The sequence below is a fragment of the Melozone crissalis genome, unplaced genomic scaffold (genome assembly GCF_028551555.1).
Source record: "Melozone crissalis strain CALT ecotype California unplaced genomic scaffold, PUWL_Pcris_2 ptg000023l_1, whole genome shotgun sequence".
Taxonomy (NCBI): domain Eukaryota; kingdom Metazoa; phylum Chordata; class Aves; order Passeriformes; family Passerellidae; genus Melozone; species Melozone crissalis.
Window position 1 is genome coordinate 25,858,373 of NW_026535801.1, and position 23,763 is coordinate 25,882,135.

The 23,763-nt window shown below is 56.3% G+C and overlaps 1 protein-coding gene across 1 annotated transcript; it reads left to right on the forward strand.

Moving 5' to 3' along the window:
* The first annotated feature begins 12,734 nt into the window (after nucleotides 1-12,734).
* LOC128938292 (motor neuron and pancreas homeobox protein 1-like) lies at nucleotides 12,735-20,954 on the forward strand. Its single transcript, XM_054278457.1, has 3 exons — nucleotides 12,735-13,170; nucleotides 19,986-20,146; nucleotides 20,646-20,954. Exons 1-3 carry the CDS (start codon nucleotides 12,735-12,737, stop codon nucleotides 20,952-20,954), a joined length of 906 nt encoding a protein of 301 aa, XP_054134432.1.
* Nucleotides 20,955-23,763: the final 2,809 nt, after the last annotated feature.

A 23,763-nucleotide genomic window follows, 5' to 3' on the forward strand; every position in this document is an offset into this window, starting at 1 on the left:
CCCTTAGCATCGCGCGTCTCTATTTATTTATCTGCTCTTTGTATGTACCAGAGACGGGAGGCAGTGTGGGCGCGTGCAGGGTGAGATGGAAGGGCAGGGCGGGGTGGGAAATCGTTTGGTTGGGGTGGGGGGGTGATTTTTTTTTTTAAACAAAAAGCAGAAATTATTTAAAGATTATTTTAAAGCACAGCTTTGATGGTGATTGTTGTCCAGGATGAATTGGGGGAGCGTGAGTGAGGCCAATGGCGGGTGTGTTTTTGTCTCTTCACTGGATGCACCTCTCCTGGTTGGGGACACAGCCCAATAAATCCATTGTCTCCCCAGAGGGAGCTCAGAACTGTGGTGTAGGGAGGGCAGGCAGGGATTGGGGGTGCTTACTGCACCCACTGTTAAAGGGCAGGCAGGGCTAGAGGGCGCCATGTGCTTCTCTAGGAGCAAGGTTTGGGCACCCCAGTGCCCTCCAGCAGAAGGATGACATCTCTCTCCTCACCACTTCATCCATACCCAGGGGAGGTGGGCAGCTGGAGGTGTGGGATTGACCCAGTCTGCACAGGACCAAATGTCATTAGAGCCAGCAGGAACCTGGGGCAGGATGTAGTAGGGACAGCCACTGTGGGACTGCCAGGGATACCTCTCCATCCCAGCCTGGAGTCACCACCTCAGTGCCTGTCCATCCTGCTGTACCACCCCCGGTCACCACAACACTCAGAAGATGGAGCCTGTATCCTGTAGACAGGCTTCCAGTGTCACTAATGTTAGCCAGTCCCTCACTCCTTGTCAGCCCTCTCCGGCTCTACCCCATCCCCATGCCAGCAGAAGGAAAAATCCACTAGGCAGCACCCCACCCAGGCTCCCCACGCCTGTGCCAGCCCCACACCTCTCTGGACACACCCTGCCCCATCTCCACGCTGCCCTGCCGTGCTCTCCCGGGCCGTGCTGGGATCAGCATCGCCCTCGGGCATTCCCTGGACCCCCCAGCCCGGCAAGTGTGAAGCAATTCGGCAGCAGGCTGTCAGCGAGGGCCCTCATCACCGGGCTAATTTAAGGGCTCTGCAAGGCGGCAGAGCTAATTTAATTAGGTTCTTATTACAGAGAAGGACAAATTGGTCCCCGGGGGGCCACGGGGTCAGCCTTTCGAGAAATGCTTTATGGAGTGAAATTTCAATCGGGCTGCTGTGGCAGGCAGGGGGAGCCAGAGGCAGAGGCTGCACAAGGAGGGGATGTGCTCTTTGAGGGAGATCAACTCCAGGTCCAGGTTTTTAGGGAATCACTGAGTGTGGGGGAAGAATTCTTTGCCCCATTCTCCATTAGGAGAACGCTGCAGGGTATACCACAGCCGCTTTGGGACGGAGGCAGGGAAAGCAAGGAGGGCCTGGCTTTGAGCTGGCTTCAGGGCACGGAGGGAGGGAAAACATCCCTAAGTAAGATGCTAAGGTCTTTCTGAAGCTCCATTAACTCCCCCACAGCTCCATAGCACCACATGAAAAGAATGTTGAGGACAAAATGATGTCCAGCTGGCAGACAGGACTTATGGGGGTCTCCTTCTTGCCTGGATGTCATAATCTGCTTGTCACTCAGCCCCAGGAGAACCAGGACAGCCTGGGAGCTGCCCCGCTGCCGGTGGGCACATGAAGCAATCCCATCTCCCAGCGTGCCAGTGCCAGGGGAGGGATGATCCCAGCAGGGTCCCAGCTGGGCAGTGATGGATGGCGATGCTGGTGGGTGGCCGGCAGAAGGGCCGGGCTGGAGGGTCCCACAATGGCTGTCTCTCCATCAATTTGTCCTCATTACCATATAAATGGTCGGTGGGAGGGAGAGGAAGGGCATGTGGCGACAGGAGACACCCCCACATGTTCCCATCTGGGCTAGCACGTCCCCCCTCCCCATCCTTCCAGCCGTGTTAAACCAGCTCCAACAACCCCGGCCCCTAATTCAGCAGAAGAGAGGTACCACCCCCTATTCAGAGCCTTGAAAAGGCTACAGGGTCCGGCGCTGTTAACAAGGGGGGACACGGTTCCCGTCCCCGCCTCTCCCGTCTGTCCCTCGCCCCACGGCCCTTCTGCCGCGGCAGCGCCAGCCCGGCTCCATCCCGGCTCCCGCTGGGGGCAGCGCGATGTGTGCTGCTGAGCCTCCCTGCACCCCGAACTCCCTCCGCCTCCCCCTCTGTCCCGAGCCCCCCGCCTCTTGCCCCTCTCTCCACCGTGGCACCTGTGTGACAGCATCACTGGGAACAGCCCCACCACAGGTGCTGCAGAACCCCTCTGCCTGTGCGTGGCAGCTTCCCCCGGGCAGGGATGGAGGTGTTTTAGCAGGCAACAGCCTCTGGGTGCCAACCAGAGCCTGCTGTGCCCGTGTGAACACGGCGGACAGACAGACAGATGCACGCATCCCTACACATACCTTTATCCCCTGGACAGACACCTGCCCACCAGCGCACTGGACCCCCAGCAGACACCCTCCAGCTCCCAGAACCGCCACCCAGTGCCACAAAGTACTTTATTTTCAGCCTGTATCCTTTATATCCCAGGAGCGCTCACATGCCCCTGTGTCCCTATCTCTGTCCCCTCCAGGAAGAAGCCGGAGGGTGCATGTTACTATAGGGACAGCAAGGACAACAGGACATGGGCACTCCGTGGCGGTGCCCACCTCTGCAGCCATACCCAGCCCTGCAGCCATGCCCCCCCCCACATCTGCCAGGACCTTTGGAGGGGCCTGACAACCTCTCCCAGCACACAGGGTGAGCCCTGCCGACCCTCCTGCTGGTGGGACACCCTTAGCTGCCGCTCCCGCAGCGCGGGGTACACGGCTAACACATCAAAGCCCCCCTGCCCCTTCCCTCCCCCGCTCCCCAGGGACACACTCAGCACCCACAGCGGGTCCCTGCTGCAGAACTGGGGGTGATGCTGGTGGTCCCCACCCTCCGAAGGGGGGAGAGGCAGGCAGGGGCAGCCGGCGACAATGCAGGGGCAGCCGGCATCAGTCGCTACCTCATGTGTCGGTGGGAGCTGGGGGCTCCCAGCGCTCTGAGAGCGCTCAGCAGGGCACGGCCCCGGGACAAACGCCACGGCCATCCGCACTGACTGCAGCGGCCGCTGCGCGGTGCCACGGGGGCCGGCGGGATGCGGCTGTGTGAGCATGCAGCCACACGCTGGGGACGGCTAAGAATCTAATCAGGGTCCTTTTCCGTAATAAATCATTTGTCTTAATCCAACGCCCTCCCTCCTGCTCTAATAACTCCCAGCACTGGGCCCCACAGCCACAACAATGCAGCTAATGGAACAATTTATTTTCATAATGGTGCTGGTGGGGAGAAGGGGTGGTCGGGGTGGGGGCAGCATGGTCTAGGGCAGGAGTTTCTAATTAGTGAATGAAATTTGATGTAAGGCTGGAGGAAGATGGATTTGCTTCCTGACAAGGGGCCTTTCAGCTCATCAAAGCACCCGAACAGGGAGGTAAATTAAATTATTTCTAATTCTTCACTAACCTCCAGGGAGTCACCCTTCCACCAGCAAAAGATGGGTCCATTCCTGAAATGAAGAGGCACTTGAAGGACTGAGGTTAGGTAGAAGGGACCGATGTAAGAGATGGGGATGACAAGATGGAATGGGACAGAGGAGCAGGACAGGCTGCCACTGACTTTGCTGGAAAAATAGGGAGGGAAAAGGTGCTGATGGAGGGAAGAGTTGCAAATGGTCAATAAATAAACAACTCCAAGGACTAATGACTAATTTGCTGTGAGTTTTCCATCCATCCCTGTCACCTAAGTAGACCTGGAACACAGCTGGTGCTGGGATGGACCAGAGCAGCCCAGCAGCAAGGAAACAGCATCCCAACCCTCAGGGAATTTGAACAGGGACAGCACTAGACTGTGAAGGGGTGACTGATGCTGAAGTAGGCAGAGGGCCCAGTGTAGGGGATTGCTTCAGCAAAGGCTCCTGTTCTCATGTCTTTGTATAATTCAAGGCCAACACCAATGAGGTCAATGCTTGTGGCACAGAGCTGTTCCTGGGATGCACAGTGTTTTTTTCTACATGCTCAGCTCCTGCAGTCCTGTGATGGAGACTTGTTTTACAGAACAAGTGCACTCCCTCCCAGCTCTACCTGTTTTACAGAACAAGGGCAGTCCCTCCAATTTTCTCCCTCTTGCAGAAAGACCTTCCAGTGTCAACCTGCCCCTAGCCCAGATGTCCCCAGCACCAGAGTGGAAAGAAGCAGTCCTGGTGCTGTGGCTGGAGTCAGTCTCTGACTCTCCATGGGGCAGGGAGCATCACAAGCTGTCCCCAAAGCAGCCAGGGCTGTGTCACAGCTCTGTGGGACCAGGGATGCCCATTCAGGAACAGCAGGTGGGCTCCTGGGGACTTTCCCTATGGAACCATGGACCGCATTTCCTGCAAGACCTGCCCTCCCAACCATCCTCAGACTGCCAGGCACAGCCCAGGCAGTGAAACGGGGATTAGGGGGGCTGTGTATTTCTGCAGGGAGCTGGGGAGGCACGGCACAGCCCGGCCCTGCAGCAGTACCCGCGTTTGCTGCAGGCTGGGCGGCACAGTCCCCTCCCCACGGCTGGGACAGGCGCAGAGCCGGCTCTGCTGACCCAACACTCCAGGAATTTAATTTGTTTAATATATTCCCTGGGAAAGAAGAAAATAAATAAGTGGCACCTTGCTTGCCCCCATGTCTCACTCTCACAGGGGAGGTGTCAGCTTAACGAGCCGAAGCCCTCAGGCTGATTAAGCGGCGCAGCTCCGAGGCAGGGAGCGCCGGGCAGCGAGATGGATGTACCGACAGCATCAGCCCCCCTGCCTGGGGCTGCACGGCTGCAGGGACACGCATGCCTCCCCACAGCCTTTGCTCCTGCACCCCGCACCCAGCCTTGCTCAAGGGCATGGCAAAAGCCTCCTCTTGCCCCAGGACAGATTATCCTGCCCCGTTGCTCCGTGGCACAGGCAGTACCCGGGAATGTGAAGCTGGGGCTGTTTTCGACTCTGGAGGCAGGGATGGACACTCTGCTGGCTTCTCACCGCCTGTAGGTCTGTGTGGCACCTCGTCAAAATAGGAGCTGAGGACCAGAGGTGTGCAGGGCCTTTGTGCTGAGCTCTAGGTCTCATCCCCACTGTCCCCCGTGGGCTGGGGTAGGGACACTTGGGGACACTGAGGCACAGGGATGTGCTAGAGGGGATGGGGACAATCCAAGGGGAGCCCACGACTCTTGGTAGCTCCATCAGGGCTTTTACCAGGTAGCTCTTGCCAGACTGCTGGGGAAAGACAGTCCCCTTTTCCCCATGCGCTCCTCTCTCAGGCTCTCTGCAGCCCTGTTTGCCCACGCCTTCACCTCCCCCTCCTGGTGTCCCTGGGAGAGACGTCACCGTGTCCCACCATTCCTGTGCCATGGCATCACCATCCCCTGCCCCCACCTCGGGAAAGGGTTAATCAGCAGCCAGAGAGACAGGGTAATAAATGGCCGTTATCTTGTTAATGAGCTGACATTAATTAGAGCCCAAGGTCCTGGGAGGAGCAGCTGATTTATTCTGTCATCCCGGGAGCAGGTTAGGGGCTGACTCCATGGAAAGGCCATTAACAGCCAGGAGGTGAGGCTGTGTTTTTGGGGGAAAGAGGTGTGTGCGAGGGTGTTCCTCCCCCTCCCTCCTGCACCCCCAGACCCCAAACCTGGCTCTGTCACCCCACACGCAGCATTCTGGCTTTGGGACAAGACACAGTGAAGACAAACCAGAAGATTGTGGAGGTGACAGGACAAATCAGAGCTGGGGGACCCCCCTGGTGCCAAGGGGAAGGTGACTTTGGTTGTGCCAGAGATGTGTGACCCTGAACACAAGGTGCTGGAGTGCAGTGCAGGGCCAGGGCTGCGGAGTGGGGCTGTGGGGAAGCAGCAGGAGGGACACGGTGCCTTCAGTCACTTCCCTGCTTTCCTGCATGATGCTGAGCTATGGAAGGTGCTGGTTTGTTTAGTCTCTCCCCCCAAAAGACAAGGCCTGGGGTGAGGACAAACACTGAGGATGAGCCAAGGTGCTGCTCCTTCATTTGGGGGCAGTAGGATGAAGGAGATGTCTCTGAGGGTGCTGTGTGCTCACGGTGTTTCAGAATCAGATATTGCAGAAAGGTCAGGGGCTAACAGGACTGGAAATGTAGTGGTTATACTCTGAGTACTTGTAAGAAATAGATCCAAGCTGTCTGTGTCCTTGTCCGTGTCACCCCATCCCCACATGTCCCTGTTGCTCCATCCCCATGTGTTTACAAGGGGACAAGTCCTCTGTCTGCACCCTTGAGTACTTTTCAGTGCATTGCTGAATCCTGGGAACCCAACAGCCCCAGGGCATCCCCTGCAGCGCCGAGGCTGGTCCTGAGGGGTGCTGCCAGTGTGGTGGGATCAGGTGTGGCACTGCAGAGCTGCCCTGGCTGTTTGTGCAGGGGCAGGCACCCTCCGTGCCCTGCCAGCCTCCCTGTGCTGGTTTGCTATTCCCTGCTCCACAGTTCGAGCTGTTAACACGTTTTTCTGCTCAGCCTTGCCCTGTCCCATCCGAGATGAGGCTGCTTATTTGAGGAATTGCTTGGCTAAATAAACAGCGGCCCAGAGATCCCTGCAGGAGGCCTGTCTGGGAGGGACTGGGCCGTGTTTGCTTTCCCGGTTAACCCTTCCCTGGGGGCTGGTACCTGTGGAGCGAGGGTGGGTGCTGGGTACGGGGGCAGGGGCATGGAAGCACGGGGATTCCTGCATTCCAGGACAGAGCCCCACCTGTTGGACTGAGCAGCTGATGTGCTGGATGAAGGAACCCTCAGGAGCCTGTGGCTGGCTTGGAAGTCTCTGAGGTGGGTAGGATTAGGCCAACCCACGTGAGAGGGGATCCAGGCAGGGACACAGCATGGCAGAGACTGAGCAAGGACCTTGGAATCAGGCAGGGAGGTGCCTTCACTGACTTGTCCTCTGTCACCATCAGAGCAGGGGGAGTCCCCTAAAGATGAGAAGCCCTGTGAGAATGCCCTGAGAGCATTTCTGCCCTGCTCCCATGGCAGTGGTGTGGGTGCCCCGAGCAGTGTTTCTGCAGAGGGGACAGCCCCCCAGCAAGCTGGGACCGCGGAGCTGCCTGTGCCAGATCTGACACAAGGTACGCTCAGCTCCCACCGCTGCTGGGCTGATTAAGACCGATTATCTGGTTGGTTAATGGCCCCAAGCCACTCACAGGTGACTTAGACTGTTCATTTAGTCACAAATCATGGCTGGGCTGGCAGTTTATTTACCTTCCCCACCAGCCTCCTGTGGCTTCCCAGACTCTGGAGATAGCGGGTGGCCTGGCTGTAAGGGGCACGGCAAAGGCAACGTCCTGCTGTGGGCAATGGCCAGGGCTCCCACAAAACCTGGGACACCCCAAAAGGGGCTCTTGCACCTAGCAATTCTTACTGGGCTCTGCCTGCTTTGGGATGAGATTGGGGTGCTTTCTCATGGGGGAAGAGCTAGAAAAACACTTCTGAGCAGGCTTACATCCAGTCTCCAGTATTAGTGGTGACTCCAGGCTGTATTTCTCCACTAGCTGGCTACAGACTTTGGAATGGCACAAGATGACCTGAGACACCAGCTCCAGAGCAGCAAGATCTCTGCTTCCTCAGAGATGCTTTAACAAGGCTGACACACCTTGGGTTTCTTACTGAGAAGTCATTTCTAAAGGTGGAAAGCTCTTGGGGCTGTGACCTGTGAGTAGCTAATGCTTAGCAAACAGGTACAGCCATCCTGGAGACAGACAGGGAGCTCTTTCAACACCTGAGAGCCTAAATGGCCTGGTTAGAAATCAGGGTTTCTGTCATCTCTCTGGGATGGGCTAAGCCCTGATTCCTGCACAGTCTCTGTGCCAAAGGTAATTTCTATTGACTCAAGGCAGGAGGTGACCCAAAGCTGACAGGAGGACCTGGTGCTAAACTGTCCATCTAGGAAAGCCCAAAATGAAAGGCTGGGTGAAAATCAAGACACCCCAGCATGGGTCATTTCATATATCGTGTCTGGGATGAAGACTCGATCCTGGGAAAATGGGAGTCTGGTCCCAGTTGGGAATTTTTTTATCAGGGTATGGATTTTCCTCGGCACCCTTGGCTTTGATCTTGGGGCAGTTGGATTTGCTGAGGGACATTACGTTGCTTCCCAAGGTGATACTGAGGAAGTAGTGGGGCTGTAAAACTGAACTGTGGTCCCAAATATTACCTGTGATCTCCATGGCTTCTTTCTGAGGGCTCAGGTACTGCTGGCAACAAATTGGGGAAGTATGTGCAGTGCTGTTGGTAGTGTTGTGGGACTCTGGAGCTGCTGAAAACTTGTGTGCACCAGAGCTGGGTGTCTTTGGTGGCCGTGTGGGGGTTTGTCCTTCTAGTTTTATTCCTGGTGCTTGAGCTTACATGGATGGGAGTCACAATGGAGTCAATTCACTGCAGGCTATGGACACAGTAGGAGCTCAGGGTGTCTAGCTGTGTACCTTCCCATCAGCAGTAAAAAAGGCTTTGCAGGGCTCATGTATGCCTGCAGGGGTGCTGCTGTGAGTGCTGCTTTCAGGTCACTCAAGGGGGACTGAGCTCTCAATGTCCAGGTGAGGCACATCCAGAAAACTCTCCCCAGGATACCGAGGCAGATTAAAGAATCCCAGGAAGCTGAGGGCTGTGTGAACACTCCTGGTGATGCCCCTTGCCCAGCGTGGGATGCTTTGATCAGGGTCTGCCCCAGAGAGGTGAGGGAGCTGAGGAACTGAACTGCTGCCTGGGCAGCATGGACCTTCTGCTGGTCTGCACTTTCTGGACAGAAACAGTCTAAGTGGTTAAAGTGGAGGTACCTTTAGGGCACACTGAACACGAGGTGCATCAGGCAGGGGACAAATGGAGATGCTGATGGGGTAGGTTTAGCACAGAGGAGCTGTGGGGGGACTGGGAGCAAGATGATGCTGACAGGGAACATATCCCCTTGAGCTGCACCTCATCCTGAACTGGGGGGGTTTCCTGGGAGAGCTTCTGTCCACAGGGCCCTGAACCCTCAAACTGGAGATCTCTGGCTGGTATCTTGGGGTCTGCCACCTGTGCCTGATGTTCAGGGCTGCCTTACACCCTCCTGAGCAGGAAGGATGCTGGGCAGAGGTGAGGGGCCAGGCCACAGTCACATTCACTTATTACAATCCTCTGATTTAGTTAGCAACCAGGTGAGCTGTCACTGGAGGATGTGATGGATGGGAAAGAGAGTTCCCTCCTTCCTGAGGCGGGAAATGAAGCTAATCAGACCTCGGACACCTTAATCCAGCTCTGATCTGATTAATGACCCTGAACACTGTGAACTCATCAGCACCCTGGCATCTATCACTGCCTTGCATCCTGCCCCTTCTGCTGTCCACCACCCAGCCCAGCTCTTCTGCACACAACTGTGGACACCATCTCCATGGGCTGTGTGCCAGCTGCTGTGGTCCTGGACAACCCTCTTAGAGGGTTTCAGGCTCTGCTCCAAATATTGCCACTCATAATCCCTCCATGATTTCTCTAGTTTTCTTTGTTCGGGTATTTCCAAATAAAGAAATAAGCCAGGTTCTATGGTTCTGTCAGCAAAGGTTTCTTGCTTGTGCAGTTCAAAGGCTGCAGAGGCTGGCTGCACTTGCATCACCCTGGCATCAGTGAACTGGGCATTAGCATGAGCTGCTGATCCTTGGGAGAGTTGCTTGTCTTTGGGAAACCTCCTTGGGTAGTGTAGGGGACTTCCATGAGGACATTAAGGCTGTGAGTAAGAGCTATGACCAGACCCCTCATTCAAGCCCTGCTCCCACTGCCTGAGCTACACACTGGGTATGGTCACAGATGGTCTCAGGGCTCGCCAGGAGTTACCTGGGCTTTCCTGGGCTGCCTACCTGCCTGTCTGTGACCCCATGGGGATGATTGAGGCACTGATTTCTCTGTTGTGACCCAGTCTCTGCTCCAGGTCTCAAGGCCCATTCCCTGTACAGAGCTAACAAACCATTGCAATCCTTGAAGGCAGTCCTGAGGGCTCAGGCGAGGAAGTGATGGCTCCCCCTTCCCATGCAGGCTATTGATCTGCAGTGGAACACTTGTCCTACCTTCACTGTGCTCTCTGTTCCCTGGATATCTCTTGTAGTTTTCCCCTGTGCTCAGGAGTCAGTCTGCTCTGCTGCTCCCCAAATCTTGTCCTGTCTGTGCCTGCTGCTTGGCTGTGCTGGCACTTCCCATGGCGGGAGGGAGAAAGTTCTTGGTGTCCTTTTGCTTGTGGGGACATTGGCTTGTGTGCTGGGAAACCAGAGGGGGTTGGAGTGGGGGATTTTCTTTAGCCATTATTACATTTAGGCAGGGCAATAGCAGCTGCCTTACTTCCCTTCCTAAGAGCAAGACCCATCACAGGGCACAAAAAAAATCAGAGGCTTGTGTCACCGTGTCAGAAGGACAGAAAAAAGTGGGAACCAGAGACAAACAGGAGCAGACCCTTAATGACAGAGATTCCTAAAAGCACATTCCACACATGCACTTTGCCTCTCCCTGAAGGCTGGTGCCAGGGGATCTGGAGCAGCTCTGCTCCTGCTTACCCACCATTCCCAGACCAGCCAAAGCTTTCTATCCTTCCCAGGCGCTGTTCTCCAACCTGTGTCTTGCCTAGGAAAGGTCAGACCAGGCAAATGAGTAACAATCTGCCTCTATGCACCTGCTGGGCTGCATCTTGGACAGGCATGGGTGATGGAGGGTGGTGGTCTGTCGTGGTTTGACCGGAAATGGGACATCTGGGATATTTTGTTTTGCTGTGATTACCAATGGGTAATTGGAATTTAAGATGGGCACTTAGTTTGACCAGTGGGACATTTGGATCCGCCTCTTGAGACTACGAACCCAAGGGGTTAAAAGCAGGGCTCTTGGCCTTCGGAGCTCTCTTGGGATTTCCGGCGTGAAGAAGTCTCTCCCCCGGCCCAGTTGCTGGCTGGGCTGGGGGAGGGGAAAGCCACGTGGGCCATCTACGGTAGGCCCGGGTTCGGAGGAAGGGTGGCAGACCCTTGAGCGACCAGTTTATTCCCCCCCCCAGAGAATGCAGCCCGTGCTCGAACTGTATATCTTGAAACTTGATATCATGTGCCGGCAGGCAGCACGGCTGGGAGGAGAAAGGGGGGGGGCAGCGGGCAGTCCGGCCGCCTGGGAGACCTTTTAACCCTTGGGGAGTGAAGGCTTCGCAGAACATTGCCTTTCCTGGGAAAGGGACAGGAGTGGAAGATGAAGGAAGAAAATTAGGCCAGTAAGGAGGGTCTGGCAAAGGGAGAAGAGAGATGTTGAAGGAATGGAGGAAGATGGAGTGGCAGTTTTTGCTGGACTCTTTTCTTGTTGTATTTCCATGGACTGTTTCCTGGTGAGGCAGAGGCTGTATTGCAGGGGGAAGCGGAGGCTCGGCGTCAAGAGAGTTTGGTTTTGAGACCCCTCGGCCCCAGGGGGTATAGAAGACATGGGGGGGACAGAGGTCCCAGGATTGTGACTGTACTCTGCTTGGAACGAGACGAGGCATTCTTAAAAGGCCCTGAAGGCAGGCCCCTGCCCCATCCCATGCCAGGTGGTGAGAGCACCTCGGCATGGAAAGGAGATGTCACGAGGTAGCAAGATACCGGGCGGATTGCTGATTGTGACAAGAAGTCCGTGGCACAAGGAAGGACTCCGTCTATCCCTTATGAGCTGAAGATTTGATTTTTTTTTCCAAAGGGTGGTGCCAGACCGAGTGTGGATAATTTTTTGGGAAATGTAAATGTGTTTGGGAATTTGGTGGGAGGAGGATAAGGAAGTGTTTCTGTGTAGTTCTCATTCTCCTTGGTTTTTTCCCTGTGTGTGTGTAGGTTAGTAATTGTGTGTGTAGTTTAGTAATTGTGTGTGTAGTTTAGTTAATAAACTTCTCTTTATGTTTAAGTTGGAGCCTGCTTTGCTTATTTCCTGGCCACATCTCACAGCAGATATCAGGTAAAAGGTATATTTATGGGGGCCTTGGCTTTGCCAGGCCTAAACCATAACATGGTCCTTTGTGTGCCCAGCTCAGCTCTGTTGATCTCCCTGGATCACAGCAATGCAAACAGCACAGCCGGGCGCAGGTGGTGATCCCAGGGCACGGGATGCAGGGGAGCCTGCTGGTGAGTGAGTGCCCCTCCTGCCCTCCCAGCTAAGCACTCTGCCCTCCAAGTGCCGGGGGGCTCCTGGGTGCCAGGGCACCACTGGAGCCCAGCAGGGCTTTGCCTACATGTGCTGAAGTCTCTCCGTGTCTCCTCCAGTTGCTGTAACCATAGAGCTGCGTCCCTGCCACGGGGCTCTGGGTCAGGATGATGGGCTCAGGGCCCTGGGTGGGTCCTGGCGGCTGGGGGGACCTCTGGCTGTGGAGGGGCTGGGGAAGGGGCAGAGTGTCCCCGGTCAGACCCTGGCGTTTGCCCACGGCTGCGGAAGCCGGAGGAGGGCGGCCGGTGGGGAGGGCGGGGGGCCGGAGCGGAGCCAATGGGGAGCTGGGGTAGGTGGAGAGGGGGTTAAAACCCACCCCGGTGCCGTCGGGCGAGCGAGTGCCCGGGAGGCGGAGCGGAGAGGAGGGCTGCCCTCGAGGGCAGCCCCGCTGAGCGCGGCGCGGCCCGCGGGTGGATGCCCGCCGCTGCCGGGGCTCGCCCGGGGCTGGCCGGCCGGGCTGCGCCCTGGCAGGGGAGCGGCGCGGCGCCGGAGGGCTCGACGGCTCCGCACGGGGCACGGCCATGCACAAGCCCATGGAGAAGTCCCAAAATTTCCGCATCGAAGCGCTCCTGGCCGAGGAGCCGGCGCGGAGCGCCTCCCCGCCGGGGCTGAGCCCCGGGAGCCCCGCGTCGAGCCCCGGCCCCGCCGGGCGCTCCGACACCCCCTCACCGCGGGCGCCCCCGGCCGCCGCGCCCCTCGCCCCGGCCGGCTTCGTGCCCAAGCCCGGCTTGCTGCACCTCTCTGGCCCCGGGCTCGGCGCCCTGCCGGCCCTGTACCCCCCCGCCGTGTACCCGCTCCCGACCCTGGGGGGCCAGCACCCCGCGTTCGCCTACACCGGCATCCCGCACCTGCCGCCGCCCGGCGCCGAGCACCTGAAGGCGGCCGTGGCCGGCTCCTTCCCGCTGGAGCACTGGATCCGAGCCGGAATGCTGGTGCCGAGGCTCTCCGACTTCAACGGTGAGTGAGTGACCGGGGACCGACCCTCCCGTCGGGCGGAACGTGGATCTGGGCCCTTCAGCCCCGGGGGCATCCGTCGGCGCATCAGGTGCGGTCTCTCCGACAGCCCGAGACCGAGGGCTCCCGACCCCACCCGTTCGAGGCCCTCCGGTGGTCCGGGTCGGGAGCCCGCAGGGACCCTGAGCCCTCCGCGCTGACCGCTCTGTATCCCGGCAGGGCTGGGGTGGGGAGGTGGAGTGTCCCATTGCTGGAGACCTCTGAGGGCTGCGAGGCCCTGGCGAACAGATCCGAAGGGCAAAGTCTCACCGTACGCCGGCCCGGTGTTCCGGCAGAGCCCCGAGGAGCGCTGCCCACGCCGCCGGCGGCACAGCCGGACCGCGCCTACCCCGGCTCCGCGGGGCGGGAAGGAAACGAAAAGAAACAAACGGCGGCAAAAAACTGCACCGGGAAACGAATAAATCTCTCCCGGTGTGTCTGGGAACGAACCCGCCCCAGTCCCGCTGCATGCGCGGCCCGATCGGGCTCCGGGCCGGCTCTCCGGGTCCCGCTCGCCCCGTGGGATGAGCGGCCGGTGAGCTCGTTCCTGGCGGCAGCTGCGGGAACCGGGCGGCCCCACAGCCGAGCCCCAGTCGCTTCTGGTGGGCACCACCAGGGCTCGGGTCCGCACCGGACCCCGCACTGCTGTCATGCGTCCTGCAGGGCACGGACGGAACAAGAGCTGTCTTCAGGCACTGGTCCCGTTGGGGTCTGGACCCTGCCCTGTGCTGGTCAGTGAAAAGATGGGCATTAAACCGAGAGTGACTGGTTAATACAGCCCCATCAGAATATCCAGATTTTTTAGCTGAGTATTAAAAAAAAATTCCTAAAATTCGGGAATCCCATTTGCAAAATTATTATTAATTTTAAAAAGCTGGATAAATAACAGTGCAAAATTTACAGAGAATTACTTGAAAAATCACTTGTATTACTCCAACCTCAAACTATTCCCGGTCAGGTTAAAGGGAAACACGCTGTTTTTTCCCCCATGCTGTCTCCCTTTATCTGGCTTTCCCTAGACATTGGGAATGCTCCATCTGTGAGTCTAGAGGTGTAGAATAAGCCTCCAGTGCTATGGGTTATGTCTGCTCTTCAAAGATGTCACTAAGACAAAAAAAAAAATCCTGATTAGTTGAAGTCTTTATTATTTATTACATCTTCCTGCTCCTCTGCCGAGGCTTCTGTGTTATCTTTGAAGGGTCTGTATCTGTTGGTGAATCTCAGCATCCTGGTAGCTTCATACAGGGCTGTGTTTCACCACAGTGGGAATACTCCACTGCATCTGATCCTGTAGCCCTGAGTGCAGCTTCTGGCTGGGATAGCATAGAGATATTTGTACATCAGCCCCATTCCTTTCAAAAGCAGCATGTGATCTTCTGCTGGTTTTATTCAAAACCTCACCAAAAGGAAAAAAATCCCAAATTATTGGCATGAGAACAACTTGTGAAGGGAGCTCTGCAGAATGTTCTGGACCAGAATGTCAAAGGGTCTTGTGGGAAACACTGGGCAGGGCTCCTATGGAAGTTCAGAGGGAAGAAAAGCAGTTTCTGATCCAAGTGTTATTTATCTGAGTTCTGGAGATCCCAAAGCCAGGTAGACATGTGGAGGTGTAGCAAGGATGCAGCAAAAGCTGCCAAAACTGTAAATTTTTAAATCAGGATGACCACTGCCTCAATCAATGTCCTTACTAAAAGGTGTTTGTTCCCAGTTCCAGGGAGCCCTTTGCAGTGAGGATTCTTTCTCTCCAGAGTGTCTTGTCAGGTACTTCAGCAATTCTTCTGCTGTGCAGAAGAGAACCTTATCCATCTTCACATTCTTATTTCTGTCCATTGGTAACCTTAGGGTTCTCAAGGGTGTCTTCAGCCCTTGCCCCTGTGGGCTCACTGAAGCTCTGAAATCAGGTCATTTGCAGCATGCCTTCTCCTTGTACCAACAGCTGCAGGCTCCAGCTGCAGGCTGTGCCTGTGCCTGGGCTCAGATTGCCCCAGTGTGCTGGCCATGCTTAGGGACAGGCACAGGAAAGAGCAGAACCCTAGGATCTGCTGCCTCCACCGCCCTTCCTCACCTCTCTGAGGAGTTGGGTGGGCTGGGCAGGAGCCCTCCTTCCATTGTTGGCATAGGGCTCCTGGGCTGCCTGCAGTTTGTGGGAGCCCTTGTCCCACCATCCAGCCTGGACAGACAGATGGACGGACCTGCCTGGCTGAAGTCTCCAGAGTGACCAAGTCCAAGTGTCAAGGCTGCTGGTGCCGGTCATGTTTAACTCTCCCAGGAGCAGTGGGCAGGTGCTGTAAGAGATGAATCTGAAAGCATTCTAGGACATATTATGGATCATTCCAGGGGGTGATCGCCCTTGGGATTTATTCAAAGGGAATTCCAGGAGTAAATTCTGGAGTAAATTCCGTCTTTGGGTGCATGTGTAGCAATGTTTTGCAGGTGTGGCCTGGTTTGATCTCCTGGGTTCAGTCAGGGAAGGGGAAGCAGCAAGACAGCCCATGAACTGTAAGCTCTGTGGGTATTGCACACATTCCCCCTGCTACCACCTGTGTGTGGGGCTGCCAGGGAGTCTCTCTGGGACAGTTGGCACCCCCAGGGCCTGGGTGCTGTGCTCAGTGAGAGCAGTGCCCTGCTGTGGGCAGGGTGAGTGCCTCTCTCCCTCCCTGGCTGTCTGTGCAGAGCCGCACGCGGTGCTGCTGCCTCTGCTGCAGTGCGCACTCAGGGGGCTCTGCAAGGCCTGGCTGCAGGAGCAGGCGTGCCCTTGCTGCAGGAAACAGGGATGCTGCCTGCCCAGGTTCTGCTGTCCCCAGCCTGGGTCCCTATCCTGGGCTTTGAGAACCTCCTGAAGCACCTAGGGTAGCATTTGGCACTGGAATGCCAGGCCTATTAGTTTTCTGGGAGCTGTGATTTATTTACCTTGTTTGTCAGTGTGGAAGTGTGGTGCAGTGGTGGGAGCCAGTGCAGGGACCCACTGCAGCTGAGAGCTGTGCAAGTGGGGAGCAGTGACAGACAGCTGTGGGCTCTCAGGAGGAGCAAAGGATCCTCTATGAGGGACCTGGTGCTTAGTGCCTTTCCTGGCACACCACTTCCTTGCATCACCAACAACTTGATGGCCTGGAGCCCATATCAGATTGTGCCCATGATGGCAGAGAGCTTGCTGATGGGCTGTGCTGGGATAGGAGAGCAGGCAGGATAAGTTTCATCAAACTTGTTCAAAAAGCAATGCCTTCCAAGGCTCACCAGGTGTACAGTGGTCTGGTGTCAGCTGGAAATACGGGCTGGGAAACAGCTGGCATGCAGCAATTGAGGTTTAATGGTGGAGCAAGCAAGGGGCTTGCAGAGGTAGCAAGTGCCCTTACACATGCTGCCCCACTGATAATGGCCAGGGCTCCTGGCAGGTCAGAAAAAGCCTGTGATGCTGACCCTGATGCTGAGACTACCTCCCTGCCTTCCAGCTCTGACATCCAGAGAAACACCTAAAGCAGTCAGGGCGTTAATTTCCTCTCCTTTATCTGCCAGACCACAAAGTGAAGTGAACTATAGTTAAACAAACCAAATTAAAAACAAGTGAGTTAATATCAACCTAGGATTACCCCTGTTATCAAGTAGGTGGAACTGTATCAAATAAACCAACAATTCTTTATAAGCTTTATCTAATTATCCAGGAGGCAGCTGCCTTGCAGAGCTCCTGGCCTCAGACTCAGAGGGCATTCCTGGCCCCAGGCCAAGCAGTTTATTTACTGATACTGCAGCCAGATGCCAGGCACCCTTCAGGGGGTCCAAGCCCTGCCAGGCTGAAGGGATGGTGACACAAGCTCTGATCCTGGATGGAGATGGCTGAGCAGAAAATAAATCCTTTGGCAAGCAAAGGTGTGACACTGGGGCAGTCCCTGGTCTTCTGGTAGGAGCTGGGTAAGATGGAGAGCTTTCCCAAAGGGTAATACTTTGTGAGATGCTGATGGTGATGGGGATGGGTTCATAGCTTGGTGAGTGGAGAAGGTAAGCCCTGGGAGGCATGCTTGCTGTGCACCCCTTGGGAGGATTCTTTGTCCATGTGGCAGCTGCAACAGGACAGGAAGGGATGGGTCTCAGCAGAGCATGCTGGCAGTCTCAGCTTCTACCTCCTTCCTTGTTTCTTTTCCCAGTGAGAATCTGCCATCCTCTTCTGCCATACTCTCTCCACACAAAAGAGCTAGAGCCCTTTGGGAAAGGTAACAGCAGAGCTGATGCCAGAGATGTTGATCATTCATGTCCATGAACACCTGCTGCTGTGGGTGGCTGAAGGTCAGCTGTATTGCCTTGGGCTTTCTCAACCTGGTGTGGAGGCCAAACCTTGAACAAGTCACAGTGGGGAGCAGTGGGGATGGATAATTGTAGCTGCTGGAGGGTGTGTTGTCAGAGGAGGTCACAGATGAGGTGGCCAGCCACACTCTGGGCTGGGCCCTGGACTGGTGCTGGCTCAAACTGTATGACAGCACCACAGAGGGATTTGAGAATTGTTTGTTGGGGTTTTTTTGGTCATCATTGGGGCAGGAGGCAGAGTGAGTTTCCAAGGAAGTCAGGCTCTGTACAATATTTGTAATGGGCACACTGCCCTGAAACTGAATTGGACACCGAGAAGGAGAAATCAGGGCTGGCAGCAGGGCCATGCTCCAGAAGTCAGTCCCCTGGATTGGTAGTTCTTTGGGCTATATCCTGTTCAGATTTATTTGACTTTTGGACAAATTTTCTGTTCTTCTTTTCCCTGCTAGACCAAGCAGTCCTCAGCAGCTCACCTGGGGAAAAGTGAGTCTCTTGAGGGGGTGTTGTCAAAGCAGGCTGCCTTCCAGGCTCCTCTGAAGCTGGACAGATCAAACTTGAATAGCTTTTAGGATTGAGATTCTTCTGTGAGGCACTTCTGTGCCTCTACTCTTCCTGCATCTGGTTTTAGTCTGGTCACATATGACTTTGCTAGAGGAAGCACAGAGGAGCCTTTCAGGTTGATCTGAAGGATTTCTGTGCTCTCTGGAGCCAAGACACAATGCCCTAGGAGTTGAGCCCTGGTCTCTCTGTTTTGGAGTGGGGAATTCAGACTGGGAATATGATATCTCTTCACTCCTGGACCCTCCAGGTCCTGGATTTTTGGATGCTGAGAGGTCACAACCTCTTCCCTTCTCTTTCCCCAAAACATTCTCTAGAGATCATGCTCAGAAAGAGGAATTGATCAGAGGAGCCCTTCCCTGACCTGGTACAGTCAAACTGCACAGGGCAGCCTCGTTGCAGGGAGGGATTCTGGGGCTCCAGATGCTCCAGCCACCCTCCTGTCTCTGTAAGCAAAGGAGGCTCACAGGGACCCAGAGTCCTTGGGCTGCTGGACACTGCCTGGGGCTGCTTTGTGATGTACCCCCACCAACAGAACGAATTTCCCCTCCAGTTGTCTCTGATGCATCTCTGGGCTTTCCCTCCCCGAGGAGCTGCAAACGGTGTTAGCTTGGGCTGCCCCATCCCTGCAGATGCTAGTTCCATAATACCTCCTTTTCTTAGCCAGAGGAAGCCTTTGCAGACCTGTTTGGTCCCACGTTTCCATGGGGGATTTGTACAGCCCGAGCATCCACAGCCAGTCAGAGTCCAGATGGCTGCTGAACTCTGCAGAGCTGAGACATCTCTCATCTCTGTTTTGTACTGGAAATCTTTGGAACCTCTCATTCAGTTTTAGCCTTGAATATGTTTCCTATGCAAAATAATGCATCATGTGTGTCAGAATGATTGGCACAGTGTGCCTCTGTTCAGTCAGTCCCTTGTTTAACTGGCCAGCGGCTACAAGGTGGGTCCCACAGGCTGTCTCTCCTGGCACTGAGGGGCTACAGGCCGAAGAAGGGATTGTGTCTGTCCTGCTCCCAGGAGGCATTTGCACAGCCCTAGCCCAGCCAGTGTTCTATCTGTTTGACCCAGAATCCGGGTACTTGGGATCAAACTTGTGTTGTGATCACTTAATAGCTCTTTCATAAATTCCTGCCCCATGCGTCATCGCTGTGTTTGTGAAGGGCTCGGGGGACACCTCGGGAGATGGGCAGGTTGGGATCAAAGCTGGAATCTGGGGGAGATAACATGAATGGTGCCCCATGTCCAGCAGAGTGGGTGAGTTGGAGTGGCCCTTGCCAAGCAAGGCACACTTTTGGAGCCAGGATGTTCCAGGATCTTGTTGCCCTAGATGTGGCAGCAGGGATGTGCCAAGGTCCTTTTGCATTAGTGCCCACCACCACCACCACCTCCCCCCGTTCTCCCCCACGCCCCTCCCTGCTGCTCCAGCCCTTTATTCCCAGCTGCAAACCCCTGGGTTTGCCGCCGTGGTGCTGGGAGAAGCAGTAAAAGCTGAACCCCAGGGGGACAATAAAGGCAGTGGAGAGGAGATAAGCGAGGATCAAACAGAGAGCGGCAGCCGCCCCGTGCTGGACTCTCAAAGGTGCCTTTGTTCTGCTGCCTCCTGGTTCAGCGCCGCTCTGCCTTCAAGGGCTGCAGGCGAGATAGCGGCGCTCAGGGCAGCCCCAGCACAGCCCCTGGCCGTTGAGCTGCCACCTGTGCGGCCCAGCAATAAAAAAAGAGAATTAATTTCAGTCTCAGCACTGATCCCAGTTGTACACCGAGGCCTGATAACGTATCTCACTGGTTCCTATCAGGCAATAAAGCCATTATTGGGGTGGGAGATGATGGAGACATTCACCTTCCTCTTCATCCTGGGTTTGCTGAGGGTTTGTCCCCCTACCAGTGTGCTGTCCCCTGACCCCCACCCGCTGTCTGCTCTTCAGCTGCCCCGCAGTCTGGTTTGATGGGGAAGTGCCGTCGGCCCCGCACAGCATTCACCAGCCAGCAGCTCCTGGAGCTGGAGAACCAGTTCAAGCTCAACAAGTACCTGTCCAGACCCAAGCGTTTCGAGGTGGCCACGTCGCTGATGCTCACTGAGACACAGGTACCTTGCCCTGGGGGGATGGAGCATAGCACAATGGAGCTGCCATGGGGGCAAGGCAGGGTCATGGGCAGTGCTAATGGCATCAGTCCCCACCCCACCGCTCCCATCAGTGCCCCTTCAGAGCATCTCCTGCAGACACCTGCCTGGTGGGCTCCAGGTGAAGGGCATCCCAGAAATACTGCTCCTCTTTTCACCTGGTGCCCCCAACTTGGGTTTCAGAGCCTTCCCATCCTTCAGCCATGCTGTGGGAGGGGTCTTTTTGTGGGGCTAATATGAAAATGTCCCTGTGCATATCCTTGGCTGGAAGGGGGAAAGGCAGCAGCCCCCGTTATTCCTCTCCCCGTGACAACCTCATCCTCTTTGTACATACCTGTAACACCATGGGATGCCCCACAATGAAGAGGTTTTGGGGGCACCCTCCCTGCAGGGAAGGTGAGGGGGTGAGTGGGGACCGGATGCAGCAGGGTACATCCTCTCCCCTGGGACTTTCCCTTGGCAGGTGAAGATCTGGTTCCAGAACCGCCGCATGAAGTGGAAGCGGAGCCGCAAGGCCAAGGAGCAGGGGGCTCAGGTGGAGCCTGAGAAGCAACGAGGGCTCAGCAAAACCTGTGAGAAGCTGCTGCCCGGCGAGCCCCAGGGACAAGCTGCCAAAAGCCCCGAGTTCATGGGGCACAGCCCTGACTCGGGCTTCCTGCACTGCAGCGCCGCCGAGCTGAGCTATGGCCAGGACTCGTCTTGCTCGGGGGGCGAGGAAGAGGAGGAGGACGAGATGGGCGCCACAGAGAGGAAGATTGGCTCTGTGTTGTGAAAGGCGAATGGAGCCAGCTGGGGAGAGGGGCCAGGCTGTGTTGTGGGGGTTCTCTTTGCTGGCAGACACAGACTGTGCCTGGAAGGAGCAGGGGGCCGCAGGGCACCTGCCACCCTTTAACTTATGTGTGTTTGGATGCTATTTAACTTGTAATTATTCCTCTGTGTGTATCTGGAGGAGTCCCCAGATCCCTCTCCTATAAAGCTGTTATCTGGATGCCTGTGCTTTTCCTTAGGGGACAGGAAAATCCCCTGTCCTGCTACTGTGCTGTCCTACCAAGTCTCTGGGGACAAAGGTGGGGAGAGCAGACTTGGACGGCTGGCAGGCTGCTGGCACGGGTGCAAGAGGGAGACCCAGACCCTTCTTTGACTGCACTGCCACTTCCCTGCAGATCTGACAGCGCCTGGAGTAGCACATCCAGTGTGGTACCAGCTTGTCCTTCCCCTTGGTGGCATGAAGAGCTGGGAAGGATGCCCAGGTTACATGCCAGCCTGCCTTGCCTCCTCCTGCACCAGTACATCCCTGGGAGGGTCTGTGCTTTGCAGGGAAAACTGTCCTGGGAAGCAAAGCTGGTGCTGTTTTCCATGCTGCAATTGGCGTGCTTGCATTGGTGTGGCATTGTCCCAAATAAATGGAGGGGAAGGAGGCAGGAAAGTGCTCAGGCTGTGAAGGCTCAGTGCTGTGGTGAGCTCCCCTTGCCCCATGGTGATGCTTAACCTCTCTAGGTTCTTCTGTGGGCTTGTTTCATTGAGCTCTTGGGATCTTGCTCACTCTGACTGGGCTGAAATCAACCCTTGGCAGCAGGATGGTGACTGACACCCTGTTCCACTTCCTTGGAAACACTGGGGTTGAGCACTGACTCCCTGTAAGTCAGCAGGCTGCCCGTGTCCTCACAGGATGCTGGAGGGTCCTGGAAGATCTCCCGTGCTTCCTGTGCCTTCCTGGCCCTCCCCTTGGGGAGCTGAGATGGCCGTGGAGGCAGAGGGGCAGCGCTGCTTCAGCACTGCACTGCGCCGGGAGCTGCAGGGGGGAGCAGGCTGGGCCGGGCTGGGTGACCCTTCCCAGACAGACCGTGATGTCCCTCTGTCCCACACCCGGCTGTCCTGTCCGCTCCCCGGCTCTGCTGAGCGTGCAGGGAGGGCTCTCTGCCCCGGGACTTGCGGTGGGGGTGGGAATTGCTGCAGCACAGCATCCCTGTGGAATCCTGGCCGTCTCTGGCAGTCAGTCGGTGACAAAGGGACAGGTAAGCGTTGGTGTCACACATCGCAGGGCTGGGAAAAGCCCGTCGGTGTCTGGGGGGCCGCAGCCTGGGCAGGGGGACAGAGGGGTGGGCAGGGGAAGGAGGTGACAGGAGAGAGGAGCATGGAGCCAGACGGACGGACGGACGGATGACGGTCCTGTGCGGGGGGACAGTGACCCACAGTGGCTGCTGGCAGCTCAGCAGTTTCCCCCGGGCACATGGTATCCTCACTGCCCAGGTTCCCTCTCCCATGGCAGTCCCTCTCAAAACACGCAGGTCTCCAGACCCCTGGAATTGCCCCGTGGGGACCTGTCCAAGGGTGTAGGTATGAGCTGGGGCAGCAGCAGGTACCAGGAGCCTGCCATGGGTGTGTAATGTGGGACAAGAGAGAAATAAATGTGGTGTAGGGGGAAGAAATACAAGGAAAGGAGGAGGGGATGGGGAAGCATGAAAGGATGGTACCCAATTCCCTGCCATTGCCATGTGGAGACAACAGAGGAGGAGAGACCCATTGCTCCAGGAGAGCTGTGACAGCTGCCAGCAAAACCACAGGACTGGGCACAGAAATGCTGGCACCTGCCAGCCTGTGGCTGCAGGAGCATCAGGGCCAAAGACATCTATCCATCACCTGATGTGCAGCCTGGCTCCGCAGGAGACCACAGGGAGTACCACACACTGGAGCAGGGCTGAAAGGGGGGACAGGGATGGTACGGGCAGAGAGGAAAAGGCAAGAAAGAAAGCAACAGAAGTGCCAGGGAGGAGGAGGGGAGCTGAAGGCATGTCACAGGCTTAAAACGTTCACCTTGATGGGCCGTGACAGGTTTAATTTGCAGAGTACAATCGTTAAAGTGATGGATGGGAGGCATTCATCTCGCGCCTGCTGCACTCAGGCCCACCGTGGCTGCAGGAGGGTTTGTTTTGTTGCTGTTATTTATGAGCTTGTTTCTGGAGGAGCCAGGCACTCGTCCAGAGCTAGGGGGACAAAGGAGGGGACACAAGCGATGCTGGAAGAGTTAGAGTGCTGATTTACAGCCGGGCTGCTTAGCTGGGTGACTCATTTGTAAACACTGACAAATGCCATTAAAGCTGCATCTCCTTCCTGCCTCTGCCGGGCACCCTCCCTGTGCGGTTTGATGTGGCCAGCCCCGCTCTTCACCAGAGCTGCCTGCGCACCCTGGAGGCACTATCTGTCCCTCCCCACCGGAAAAATGAAGGTCCTGTCTCCCTGAGGGTCATGCGGGGCACTGGGAAGATGTAGGACTGTCCCATGGTGGTGGTGGTGGTGCCCCATGAGGATGACACCTGATGGGCTCACGCAGCCAGGGCTCCCCACCCTCTGTGCCTTTGCTGCTCTTGGCCCCATAACTATTTTTGGCAATGATAACAACTTGTTACCTGTGTCACCAACGCTCCAAGGAGCTTAGGGTCACCTGGCCCCATTAAGGTGTCACTCCATCCCTGTGAGAGCACCCTCCAGCCTGATGAACCTGTGACCCTTTGCCACCCAGCAATCTCCACACTGTCCCCACTCATTCATCCGATCCATCCACGGACTTCACGTCCCGTCTT

What these genes read in the sequence shown, in the direction of transcription:
- LOC128938292 (XM_054278457.1), top strand. Translation starts at nt 12,735, where the DNA reads ATGCACAAGCCCATGGAGAAGTCCCAAAATTTCCGCATCGAAGCGCTC. An exon ending in GAGGCTCTCCGACTTCAACG is followed by an intron (nt 13,171 to 19,985) that starts GTGAGTGAGTGA and finishes TCTGCTCTTCAG; the next exon opens with CTGCCCCGCAGTCTGGTTTG. An exon ending in TGATGCTCACTGAGACACAG is followed by an intron (nt 20,147 to 20,645) that starts GTACCTTGCCCT and finishes TTCCCTTGGCAG; the next exon opens with GTGAAGATCTGGTTCCAGAA.